The sequence below is a fragment of the Neoarius graeffei genome, chromosome 27 (assembly GCF_027579695.1).
Source record: "Neoarius graeffei isolate fNeoGra1 chromosome 27, fNeoGra1.pri, whole genome shotgun sequence".
NCBI classification, from domain to species: Eukaryota; Metazoa; Chordata; class Actinopteri; order Siluriformes; family Ariidae; genus Neoarius; species Neoarius graeffei.
This window is the reverse complement of record NC_083595.1, coordinates 39,862,453-39,875,203: the sequence shown is the minus strand read 5'-3', so window position 1 is coordinate 39,875,203 and position 12,751 is coordinate 39,862,453. Positions and strand designations below refer to the sequence as shown.

The following is a 12,751-nucleotide window of genomic DNA, read 5'->3' as shown; positions in this document are numbered from 1 at the left end:
GTGCATGAACAGGACGATTCCCCCCTCCCTTACCATGACCGCCAGGGGAGCCGTTAACCAGCAGGCCTACACTGTGATCCTTACAGCAATGATTAATGAGCACAGAGAGAGAGAGAAATGGAGGGTGTGTGCTTGAGTAAGAGGGAAGGGGGGAGAGAGAGAGCACGAGAGAGAGAGAGAGAGAGTGAGTGTGTCTCCCTCTCTCTCTGGTTCTACTTATGGTCTGGAAATGAGATTAAAGAGAAATCTCCAAACAGATTGAACTGTATTTGCAATAATTGCTGTGAACAGCTTATACCACACAGGCCACAAATAACACAGTCATAAAGAAAGGAAAAAAAGAAAGACAGGGTGAGGAGAAAAATCAGAGGGAGGAGAAAGAGGCTGTGATCTGAAACCGCTCTCTCACTTCCTTAAGCAAGCAAATACAAGAGAAATGTTGGATTCATTAGAAAGTATAAAGCATGAGGTTAAAGCTCAAATCTACTCAAAGGATTTGAAGTTCAAAGCACTGGAATGTCCTCCTTCCCAAACAGAGCCACATGTTACAGCTGATAACATTCGCAAAACATATGGACTGCTTCAGAGCGCAACCGCTAAACAAGCTGAAGATGACAAAACATTGAATTAAAATATTACACTTTCAAATCGGAGCTGATGACGAGGTAGAGACCAACAAAAAACAAAACAGGTAAGAGTGGCATTATATCACTCAACAGGCATTCCCATCTGCAGGGACTTCAAAACAAGGTCCAAATCCTTTCAAAGGAAGCTCAATATTGTCTCTCTGTTAAGACTCCACATCAGGCTTTATAGGTATTTGTGGGATACCAAACTTTCCAGCAAAACACAAAAGTATAAATCAATGCAAGCCACGAGATAAAAGAGAAGCCTTCATGCCAAAGAGCCCCCTGTCATTCCTGCTGTGATTGTGTTTAAAATAAAACCACATGCACTGACAAACATGAAGTCAAACGAAATGAGAAAGCGGTGTATGGACAAAGCATGATTTGATTAGTGGGTTTCAAACTGGAGGATGAGGATATCCAGCAAGGGATCTGAACCCTGGATTATTCTTCTGATTCCTCTTCTTATTAAAATAATTGTGTTGGCTTTCATTTAGCTTAGTTTCTACCAAATTTCTGACAAATATTATACCTCGTTTCAGAGAGTCTGTTCATTCCTGGTCAGGGTTGTGGTGGAGCCAGAGACTATCCCGGGAACACTGGACGTCCATCACACGCTTTTCACAACTATGGGTAATTCAGGATAGCCAAATCAACCTAGGGCATGTTTTGGGAGGAACCCTAAGAACCTGGAGGAAACCCACACGAATATTGAGAACATGCACAGAGCCACCACACAGGAACCTGAGCTCAGGATCAAACTAGAAACTCTGGAGCTACGAGGAGGCAACCATGTGACCCACATAATTCAATTTTAACTGAATAGTGTGTACATTTCCTGTGCGTGCGGAGTAGACTATTCGACGTTCGGTAGATCACAGAAGAAAAAAGAGGAAATGCCACAAAGCAAAGAATTTAATCTAAATTAAATCTAGGTTGAAAAAACTAACAGAACAACTATACCCAGTTGCCAGTTTATTAAGTACAATCCTACAAAATGTACATTCTAAAATGTGGAATAAATCAAGCAGGTGAGCATGTCTAACATTTCCTTTGGGCATGAACAAACCGGGACAACTGAGGAGTAAAAAAATATCAGGTCCGAATGATCCAGGTGCCAACATGATGGTGCCTTTGCACGGCTTTGGCAGTGTGCACAGAGAAGTTCCCCAACATCAAAGAAGGCATGTGTATAACTTTCAATAATACCATAAATACCCACTAAGCACAGTAAATAATGTATATAGTGGTGCTTGAAAGTTTGTGAACCCTTTAGAGTTTTCTACATAAATGACCTAAAACAACATCAGATTTTCACACACGTCCTAAAAGTAGATAAAGAGAACCCATTTAAACAAATGAGACAAAAATATTATACTTGGTCATTTATTTATTGAGGAAAATGATCCAATATTATATCTGAGTTGCAAAAGTATGTGAACATTTGCTTTCAGTATCTGGTGTGACCCCGTTGTGCAGCAATAACTGCAACTAAACGTTTCCGATAGCTCTTGATCAGTCCTGCACACCGGCTTGGAGGAATTTTAGCCCGTTCCTCCGTACAGAACAGCTTCAACTCTGGGATGTTGGTGGGTTTCCTCACATGAACTGCTTGCTTCAGGTCCTTCCACAACATTTCCATTGGATTAAGGTCAGGACTTTGACTTGGCCATTCCAAAACATTAACTTTATTCTTCTTTAACCATTCTTTGGTAGAACGACTTGTGTGTTCAGGGTCATTGTCTTGCTGCATGACCCGCCTTCTCTTGAGATTCAGTTCATGGACAAATGTCCTGACATTTTCCTTTAGAATTTGCTGGTATAATTCAGAATTCATTGTTCCATCAATGATGGCAAGCCATCCTGGTCCAGATGCAGCAAAACCGGCCCAAACCATGATACTACCACCACCACGTTTCACAGATGGGATCAGGTTCTTATGCTGGAATGCAGTGTTTTCCTTTCTCCAAACATAACGCTTCTCATTTAAACCAAAAAGTTCTATTTTGGTCTCATCCGTCCACAAAACATTTTTCCAATAGCCTTCTGGCTTGTCCACATGATCTTTAGCAAACTGCAGACGAGCAGCAATGTTCTTTTTGGAGAGCAGTGGCTTTCTCCTTGCAACCCTGCCATGCACACCATTGTTCAGTGTTCTCCTGATGGTGGACTCATGAACATTAGCCAATGTGAGAGAGGCCTTCAGTTGCTTAGAAGTTACCCTGGGGTCCTTCATGACCTCGCTGACTATTCCATGCCATGCTCTTGGAGCGATCTTTGTTGGTCGACCACTCCTGGGGAGGGTAACAATGGTCTTGAATTTCCTCCATTTGTACACAATCTGTTTGACTGTGGGTTGGTGGAGTCCAAACTCTTTCGAGATGGTTTTGTAACCTTTTCCAGCCTGATGAGCATCAACAACGCTTTTTCTGAGGTCCTCAGAAATCTCCTTTGTTCGTCCCATGATGCGCTTCCACAAACGCGTGTTGTGAAGATCAGACTTTGATAGATCCCTGTTCTTTGAATAAAACGGTTCCCACTCTTACCTGATTGTCATCTTACTGATTGAAAACGCCTAATAATTTCACCTTCAAATTAACTGCTAATCCTAGAGGTTCACATACTTTTGCCACTCACAGATATGTAATATTGGATCATTTTCCTCAATAAATAAATGACCAAGTATAATATTTTTGTCTCATTTGTTTAACTGGGTTCTCTTTATCTACTTTTAGGACTTGTGTGAAAATCTGATGATGTTTTAGGTCATATTTATGCAGAAATATAGAAAATTCTAAAGGGTTCACAAACTTTCAAGCACCACTGTACACTACACTGAAATCCCCATTTTTCATATTAACTGTTTACTAATAAATCTCACACCAAAAGTGAAATTAATTTACAAAACAAGTATGATGAACACACTTGATACACTCCGCTATGCTCATGGGACAAATAAAGGTGACCTGTATTAACATCAGAGTGTACTGGGGTTTCACAAAGAACGACACATTCACCACATTCATTTGGCCTCAGTAATTGCTTTATTGTGGTCAGGGTCACGGTGGTTTAAATTATTAATTTGTTTATATTTTTTGGAAAACGGAGCCAAGTTTATACTCCGGTGGACTTGGTCAAAGGGGCTTGCAAGGACAGGATTAAAACAAAGAAAAACAGTCCTGCTTCCAATTTCCTGATGTGCAATCCACTGAATTAACACAGACATTTTATTCTAAAGCAGACACTTTTATTGATGTTAGAATTCAATATTGTTTAAAACAAGTCAAACAAAAGCAAAAAAAAAAAATTGGGGGGGGGGGGGGAGCAAACTACATCAAGATCAAATAGCAGAAATTAGATAAGGTTCATCCTGTAAGATCTGGCACTGTCTAGACAGAATTAAAAACCTCAGTTCATATAAATTAGTAAAAATCAGTAGCGGTTTTATGCAATAAATTATCAGCATAGCCAATTAGCATAGACACGCAGTCGATATGTGCTTATAAGCTTGCTAGCGTAATATTTTATTTATGTCAGTGTTAAAGCGTAACATCAACTAGCACATTCTAAATGCACTGTACTATTTCAGAAGGGGGGGGAGGGGGAAAGAAAGACATTAATAAAATGAAAAAGTACCTTGAATAGGTATAGTGTCATTCTAGTCCAGTCCTGCTGAATAGTATTACCATAAACATGGTGACCATTAATCAAAAGTAGTACAAAGCACTGAAAAAAAATATCAGATTTTGGAAGCACCGGGGGGAGGGAGAGATCGCAAATGCATCACATCTGCAGCTATACAGTGAAACAAACCACAAAGAGCTATTTATGTCATGAAAACTTGGCCAGCCAAGTCACACCACAAGAGGGCAGCTTCTTCCAGGTAATAGGATCAGACATGCAGGCTGTTTCACCTCGCACCATGAACACACTCCGACTCAAATCCACAGCTGGCTACCACATCATCAGTGAGCTAAACGTGATCAAGGCTAATCTAAAGTAAGGCTGCTTTTGAGCAAGTGTCAAATCATTCGGACTTTACGTTTTGTGCCTGACAAAAAAAAAAAAAAAAAAGGGGAGGAGACCTGCTCCCTGATCAGTTTTATATGAAAATAGCTAAAAATATAGTGCTCTCTATATGTATATGGAAGAAAACGTTAGTGAGTTTTATAAATCTGAAAGCATAGTGAAGAACAGGAAACGCCACAATGCACTGCAGCTTGGGTGACCCGTTGCAGGAAGTCGGGTGTTTTGGAATTGGATTGTTTTTCTTCCCTAGGCCTTTCCATTGTGCTTCCAAAGCAAACCTACAACACCAAATATCAAACCATTCAAATATTCCTGCTTGTCATCTCTTCAACATTACAATTATAACCATCAGGAAGTGGACTTCCAGTAAAAAGGAAGCAAACTCTTCACTCCAAGTCTCCTACATCTTTTGCAAATGGTAGTAATATAGATCGTTTACATAGTAACATGAATGTATGATGCGTTTAAAATTACTTCATTCGCTTCTAGGGTTATAATTTAAAAAAAAAAGGTACATTAATGCAGCTTTCCAGGTAAAAGTTAAAAAGTGCACCACCCAGGTGACAAGGAAACCTATAGTTTAGTTCCTTTTCCTCCTCCAATTCAACATTATAGCACACAGGAATAAAGTACTTTATTCTAGCCTCATTCACTGGATATGAGCAATCGCACGCTCTGATTGGCTACTCTACTACTAGGATATCAGCTCGTATACCGTGAGTGGAGTTAAAAAAAAAAAAAGGGGCGGACTGTGCTACTGAACCAACCGAGGACAAAATGAAAACGACTCAAACAAAATCCCCAAAAATACAAAACACAAAGTATTTGATGGGAAGGTCTCTTTTCTTCAAGAATCATCGCATTTTTCACAAATTGCGACTGTCATTTCGCCAGTTTGTTTACATTCTAAGCGGAAATGATTAGACATTTTGTATAAAAGTTATTTATCGAATTTGCAAAAAATAATGCTCCGTTTCTCAAAATCCAGTGAATGTGGATAGAATGAAACAGGTTATTCCACTCAATCTCACTGTACATGGCTTAAAGCCGACTCGGTGCTATGCGCCTCGTCGGCTATCAGCTCATGTACGACTCAATTTCGTGGAATAACTTGAGTATTTCTCAGAAACAGTACTGCAAATGCTACTGCAGTGTTTATCCCGTTCTGCGATGAGTAACGTCTAACATCTTGAATGCTTTTTGACTGATCCTGTTTTCTAACTGCACACCTTCAGTGGACAGGGTGGATTTGAGTCAGAGAGCGTCTCGAGGACGGGTTTAACACACAAACTGCTGCCTCATTCGGATAATCTGCAGCAATGCTGCCTGAACGTCTTCGTCCATGTGACCCTGCAAAAACACAAGCAAGTCGATACTGTTACAGTCTGAGGAAATCTGGTTTCAGCTCGTTTTGAAGCCTGAGGCAAGGTTTAACCCTTTGTATGTGGTTATGTGAGACTTCAAGTATGTGGCAGCCTGGGAAAACCCTTCGCATGATCAAAATGTAGGAAACTACTGCAGATAGCAACTGCTATTGCGACTATATGGTGGGGTTTTTTTGGGGGGGTAAAAGTCAAGGACATCTGCATTTTTAATACCGGCTCTTTAACCACGATTTAACACAGGAAGCTGAGGCTTTCTTAAAGTAGAGCTGTAAAAGGATATTAGATGTATACAGCTAGATTTTATCATTATTTTTGGCCATGTTCCTGTTTTTCAGCCACAGCATTATCTGATGGGTTTCCCCAGACCACCTCACAAATAACCTGAGACAGATCTGACTATCTAGACAGATTTCTGAAGCTTTAATAAATAGCCCTGAGATGAAAAATAGAAACAGTAAACAATCAGACGTTTATGTACACGTGTGCATTCGAGACGTACCTGTGCGGCACTGAGAAGATGAGTTCGATAAATTGAAACCACCTCTCTGTGTTGCCTCTCAGCATCCTGCGACAGTGAAGAAAGCACAGATCAACAGGGAGGTTGAGTGTAATGAGGAACAGATGTCTCTCGTGAATGTGTGTTTCAAGTGAAAATGCTGTCTGCAATTTTCCCAGCGAGTGTGTGATTGCGAGAGTGAGTCAGACAGTCAGTGTGCGTGTTATTGTAACTCTATTATCGTCCTCATGTCTTATGAACTCAGAGTGGCAGAAGGCCTCACTTGCGCTCTCTCTCTCTCTCTCGCTAGCCACAGTGATTCGAAACCACAGTTAAATCCATCCACAGAACATCCACTTTTGTGAAAAAGCATGTCGTGTGGATCAAATGGATCAAACTCAGTGGAATACAAAACCAAATGTAATAAACTTGGGAAACGGCTTCAGCGAGGCTTTTTCATGTAATCCAATTTCTCCTGAGAATCAGGCAGTCCCTCTCTGGCCCAGTTTCACTCCAGTGACTCATTCAGGCACATAATAAAACATGGATTTGGTCATAAATATGAGAATTTCATTAAAATTTTATTTTTGCCGGCGAAACAAGTGGGCTGGCTGAAACAGAGGCGTATTTGCTCCCTGACTGTGTGACTTTATGGTGAATGTTTGTATACTTATTCATGAAGTGATTATAGGCATAAAAGTTTCTGGAATTGACTTTGAAACAGGCTACATGCACTATTGAGATTTTCCCCCAGTTGTTCTTGAAAAAACAGAATGGCTTTGAGTGACCGTGACAGCTTAATACAGAACAGAAAACAAGCTATTCATGCTCAAGTACTATATTCATCATAATTACAGGACTTTGCGCACATGTTCCAAGGTCTTCAAAGACTTACCACTATTACCTTCTCACCTTTGACTTAATTTATCAGACGTTAAATTTTGTGGCACAATTTGGAGATTACTGCGAGTCGGATTACATAATTTCGTAAATGTTAATCTATAGTTCGCAATTATTTCACGAAATCGAGTCATACAGGAGCTGATAGCCGACGAGGCGTGTAGTTTTATTATATCCACATCCACTGGATTTTGAGAAGGAGCATTTTTATTTTTTGCAAATTCGATAAATAACAACGGGATACAAAACATGCGACAAAATCATATCTGCTTAGGCAGACTTTTTAAAAAACATGTCAATAGCTGCACGAATTGACTTTAGTGGGGGGTTTATTCCCCCCTTTTCTTTTTTTGTCCAAAGTGTCGTCTTGCTGAGGTATGGAATAGCTTTAGACATGTCTTTAATTCTTCCTTGGACATTTCAGTTCTGTAATGCCGCTTTTCCACTACCAACGCGGCCGAGTTGGGCTGAGACGTGCCGAGTGGGGCTGTTGGAGTTGCATTTCGACTACAACCGCGCTGAACCGTGCTGGCTGGAAGTGGGTGGACACATTGGGTGGAGTTAGCGAAAGTGGGTGGACATCACGTGATGTCGTTAGGCGGCGCAAACAGTGACATCAGTGACCTTTTAAGCGGTAGTCTCACGACCTGGATAGTAAACAATAAACATGGAGGACATGGAGTCGTTAGTGTTGCTGGTCTTGGTGCTGTGGCTTGTTGTCACCGACAACGCCAACAGATACTGGCAAGAGCGTATAGATGAGGCGAGGCGCATAAGGCTTCAGAAATTCTCGTAATTCGTAATTCTTCTTCTTCCGGGTTTGCGGTGTTTACAGATCCCAGCGTGCTCGCAGGGCTTGTGTGGGCATGTGAGGACACTCCTCCTCACCAATCAGTGCACAGGGGAGTGTCTCCTCACGCCCCTAGCCCCACTCAGCTCAGTTTGGCTCGCTTCAGCCCCACTCCAAAACCGTGCGAGTTTTGGGTGCCGAGTAGGGCTGAAGCGAGCGGAGTCGTGCTGCTCTGAGATAGTCGAAACGCGAGCCGTGTCGGGCTGAAGTGAGCTGAAAAAGGGTAGTGGAAAAGGGCCATAATTTTCAAACTTCTTTGAGCTTTTGAACCAATCTTAAAAAAAAAAAAAATTTAATGCTTAAAAGATGAAGGATGGAAACAAACCGGAGAAATGACAGTAGCGGTTTGTGAAAACTGTTATTATAATTCTTGAAAAGAAAAAAAAAGAAGCGTCCTTACCATCAAATACTTTCATTCCATATTTTGTTGCTTTTTTTTAAAAAATATTTTCAGGGGGGTTTTGTTTTCAAATGCCCCTTTTCCACCAAAGCAGTTCCAGGGCTGGTTCGGGGTCAGTGCTTAGTTTGGAACCGGGTTTTCTGTTTCCACTGACAAAGAACTGGCTCTGGGGCCAGAAAAACCGGTTCCAGGCTAGCACCAACTCTCTGCTAGGCCAGAGGAAAGAACCGCTTACGTCAGCGGGGGGGGCGGAGTTGTTAAGACCAACAACAAGACCGTCATTTTTAAGCAGCGAGAAGCCGCAGCTGTACAAACGCGAAGTCATCCATTATTATTATTGCTGCTTCTTCCGTGTTGTTTTTGCTTCGATATTCGTGCCAAGGTTTAAGCAAACGTAGCGACGTAACTGACGTATACAGCGACGTAATGACGTGGCACTGTGAGCGATGGAAAAGCAAACTGGTTCTCAGCTGGCTCGCAAGTTGAACGAGTTGTGAACCAGCACCGGCCCCGAACCAGCCCTGGAACTGATTTGGTGGAAAAAGGGTAAAATAGAGTTTTTATTTCGTCCTCGGTTGATTTAGCAACACGCTCCGCCATTTTGTTTTTCTCTACTCACAGTATATGAGCTGATAGCATAGTAGTAGAGTAGCCAATCAGAGCGCACGATTGCTCATATCCATGAATATGGATAGAATAAATCTACCATATACACTGCTGCAATGTACAACACTATTTACATCATACACAACACAGTCATTACTCACAAGGAGTTTGTCACTTGGACAACAGAAAAGCCATGTAGGTCAAAAGAGAAAATAAAAAAAAATAAAGATTTAGAGATAATCCTGAAGGAAAACAGCAACACATCTCTGATGCTCTGCATGTACCACTGTTCTGCGACTGTAGTACGGTTGGGCCAATTTAGTCTAATCAGTATCAACTGGCATATTTACTTCCATTGTAACCAAACACTAGTGTTTTGTGCCAAACTGAAATCATGTTTAATTACCGAATCCTACTGTAACGTGCCCAACGTTTGGAGATGCACTGCAAGTGTTTAGCTGAAAGTGCTACTTACAGCCAGCTGCTGCTGGAGGCTCTTGACCTGCGCCTGGAGTGTGTCAATGTGTTGAGCATGTCTCTTGTTGGGAGTGTTGCCAGTGTAAGCCAGCTGGGACAGGCCATTGAGAGCCTGTTTCAACCTCTCCACATCTGCCAACAGCTCTGTGATCTGAAACACACAGATTCACTTATTTAAAACACATAAATAGCTGACAAACAAAGGTTTCAAGAACACGCTCATTGAAAAGACGTGTTACATGCACCAGGTAACGATCTGCAGGAATCCAGACATTCATTAGTCCAAATGTTTACATGACAATTCAAAAGATTATAATCCTCACCCTTTTGTCTTTGGCCTCGGTTTGTTCTGACGAAGTCTGAATCCTTTTCTGGAGGTCGCCGATGGTGCTTAGCGAGTCATCGTATCTCTCCTTCAGATCTTGGATTTCTCTCTCAATTGAGGCGCTCTTGGTCTGCAGGGCCTCCGTCTCCATCCTGGCTCTCTTCTCACCTTCTTTGGCCTGGGCTGCTTCCTGGTATAGCTCCTCACACTGCTCTTCTAAACCCAAGAGCCGATCGCTGAGCTCTCCTACCTCCTCCTCCAGCCTCTGCTTCTCAGCTTTGAGCTCGACCAACTGACCTTCGTGGCTGCGGAGATCATCTAAGGCATGTGTTGCTCTGAGGAGCTCTGTCTGCAGAGTGGCTACGTCTTCAGCCCTCTGGGCGCTGGTCTCCTCTTCTTCCCTCAGGGCCAAACGGAGCTTGGCTGCTTCTCGCTCCAGAGCCTCCTTGGCTTGGCTGTGTTGAGCCAGTAGGTCAGCATCAGTTCTATGGCTCTGCAGCTCTTTCTCCAAATCATGGATGCGCCGGACCTCCAAGTTGTAGGCCTCATTGAGGCGCTTGCACTCAGCCTGTGCCTCCTGCAAACTGCAGGTCAGCGAGTTCTTCATGGCTTCAAACTGCTCCAGATGAACATACTCGTTTTCTAGACGCTCTTGGAGGTTCATCATTTCGGTTTTGCAGAGCGAGTTCTGTTCCTCCAGTTCAGCTCGCTGAACAGTTACCTCCATGTACTGCTGCTCCAGTTCCACTAACTTCAGACTCAAGGTCTCCATCTGGCCTTTATAGCCGTCTTCAATTTCTCTGCATTTTTCACTGGAGACCAAGTTAGCCTCCAGTTTCTTCTGCACAGATTTCATCTCCAATTTCACAGTCTCTTTGTCTCGTCTCTCATGTTCCATATCAGTCTGTACGTTTTTGTACTTCTGCTCCATTTTTGTTAGCTCTTCTTGTAGATCCTTCACAGTGGTATTGAAGGCCTTTTCTTTTTCCTCCAGGGCACTTACTGGCACAAATTTAGATTGAATAGCTTCATGAATAGTATCCAGCTCTTTCTTCTGGTCTTCGATTTCTTTGTGAAGTTTTAAAGTACCTTCTTGAATAGACTCGTATTTGGAGAAGGCCTCTTTAGCACTTCTTTCTGCTTCAGCTAAAGCACTGTTTAACTGGCTTTTCATTGCCTCGTGGTCAACAAGGCTGATATAGTCCTTTTCCAATTTCTCCTGCAGATTCTCTTTTAACATAGCGCTTCCCTCTTTCACCTTCTTCAACTCGTCCTCTTTAACTTTCCCATCTTCTTCCAATTTGTGAATTTCGACTTTGGCTTTCTCCAACGCTTCCTGTAACTCCTTCTGCACTTTCGCATACGCTTCTCTTTTAACAAACTCTCCCTCCAAGCTCTGTTTCAGTGCAATGTTCTCAGCTGCCACAACCTCAAGCACCTTCTCCTTATCTTTGCACTTCCTCTGAAGATTCTCTAGATCCTTCTCCATCCCTGCTTTAAGGGCTGAAAGTGCAGCCACCTCACTTTTGTACCTTTCGTTGGGTATGTGAGTGCTCTTCAGGCTGCTCATGTCTTCAGCCAGAGAGGCCTTCTCCTCCTGGAGCCTCCTCAACTGCTCCTCAGCATGATTTCTCCTCTCGGTTGTCTCATCAAGCTGGTCCTTAAGCTCCTCCATAGCAAGATTCAGAGCCTTCTTCAATTCTTCATGAGTCTCAACAGAAACAAACTGCGTTTGGAGGTTCTTGCTGAGCTCGTGCAGCTCTTCTCGAAGCAGCTCCCTCTCATCCTCGCCATCCTCGACCTCACAGATCAGTGACTGACACTTAGAAGTGACATCTGCCAGTTTTTTTTTCAGGATATCATTCTGTTCCTCCAGAGCCACCCTGAGTTTCTCATGCTCCTGAAGGGGCACAGTGTCCTGGTGGTCCACCTCCCTGTGGAGCTCAGCCACCTCCTCCAGAACACGATCATAATCCTCCCGCAGCTCCACCAGCTGTCTCTCCTTTTGATCCACTGCATTAGATAGAAGGTTCTTCATGTTGTCGAACTTCTCTCCAGGCACCATGGTAGCCAGACGTTTCTCTTTTTCTTTAACACGAGCCTCCATTTCTAAGAGGGTCTCAACCATCTTATCACGCTCTTCTCTCGTTGCATTCAACTCAGCTGTCAGCTTCTCAACCTCTTCAGCCAAGAAGCCTTCACTCTTCTTATACTCCTCCAGAGCTTTCTCACTCTGCTTCAAATGATTCCTGACCCGGCCGACTTCAGCTGACGCACCTTCATATTTCACCTTAACATCGTTGAGCTGAGCTTTGAGGTCATCTAACATTTGGTTGCCGAGATGCTCCTTTACTGTGATCACATGTGCCTGTAGCTGTTTGACCTTCGCTTCAGAGTCCAGCATCCTCTTCTGGACGTCTCCCAGTGCCCGCTCTAGCTCCTGAATCTGTCGATCTGCCTCTCGCTTGGTTGAGTCACGACTCTGAACCAGTTCTTCACTCTCCTTGGTCTTTCGCGCGAGTGCTGCCTGGAGACGTCCTACTTCTTCCTGTGCAGCCTCCTGCTGCTTACGGGTAGACCACAGCTCCTGACGCAATGTCTCCACCTCGTTAGGGATTGGCATCACCGGGTGAGAGAGCTCTAAGGGCCGGGATACA

The 12,751-nt window shown here is 43.0% G+C and overlaps 1 protein-coding gene across 2 annotated transcripts in view; it reads right to left on the bottom strand.

Annotated features, from left to right (window-relative positions):
• Positions 1–3,651: 3,651 nt before the first annotated feature.
• uacab (uveal autoantigen with coiled-coil domains and ankyrin repeats b) overlaps positions 3,652–12,751 on the bottom strand; it is a 136,144-nt gene continuing 127,044 nt past the window's right edge. For both annotated transcript variants that reach the window (XM_060911707.1, XM_060911708.1), the window contains exons 16-19: positions 10,093–12,751; positions 9,768–9,920; positions 6,540–6,605; positions 3,652–6,005 (exon numbers count right to left, since the gene is read on the bottom strand). The exon at positions 10,093–12,751 is cut by the window's right edge and continues 29 nt beyond it. In XM_060911707.1, the coding sequence (XP_060767690.1) occupies positions 5,934–6,005; positions 6,540–6,605; positions 9,768–9,920; positions 10,093–12,751 (2,950 nt within the window). In that variant the 3' untranslated portion in view covers positions 3,652–5,933. The remainder of the gene's footprint in view (positions 6,006–6,539; positions 6,606–9,767; positions 9,921–10,092) is intronic.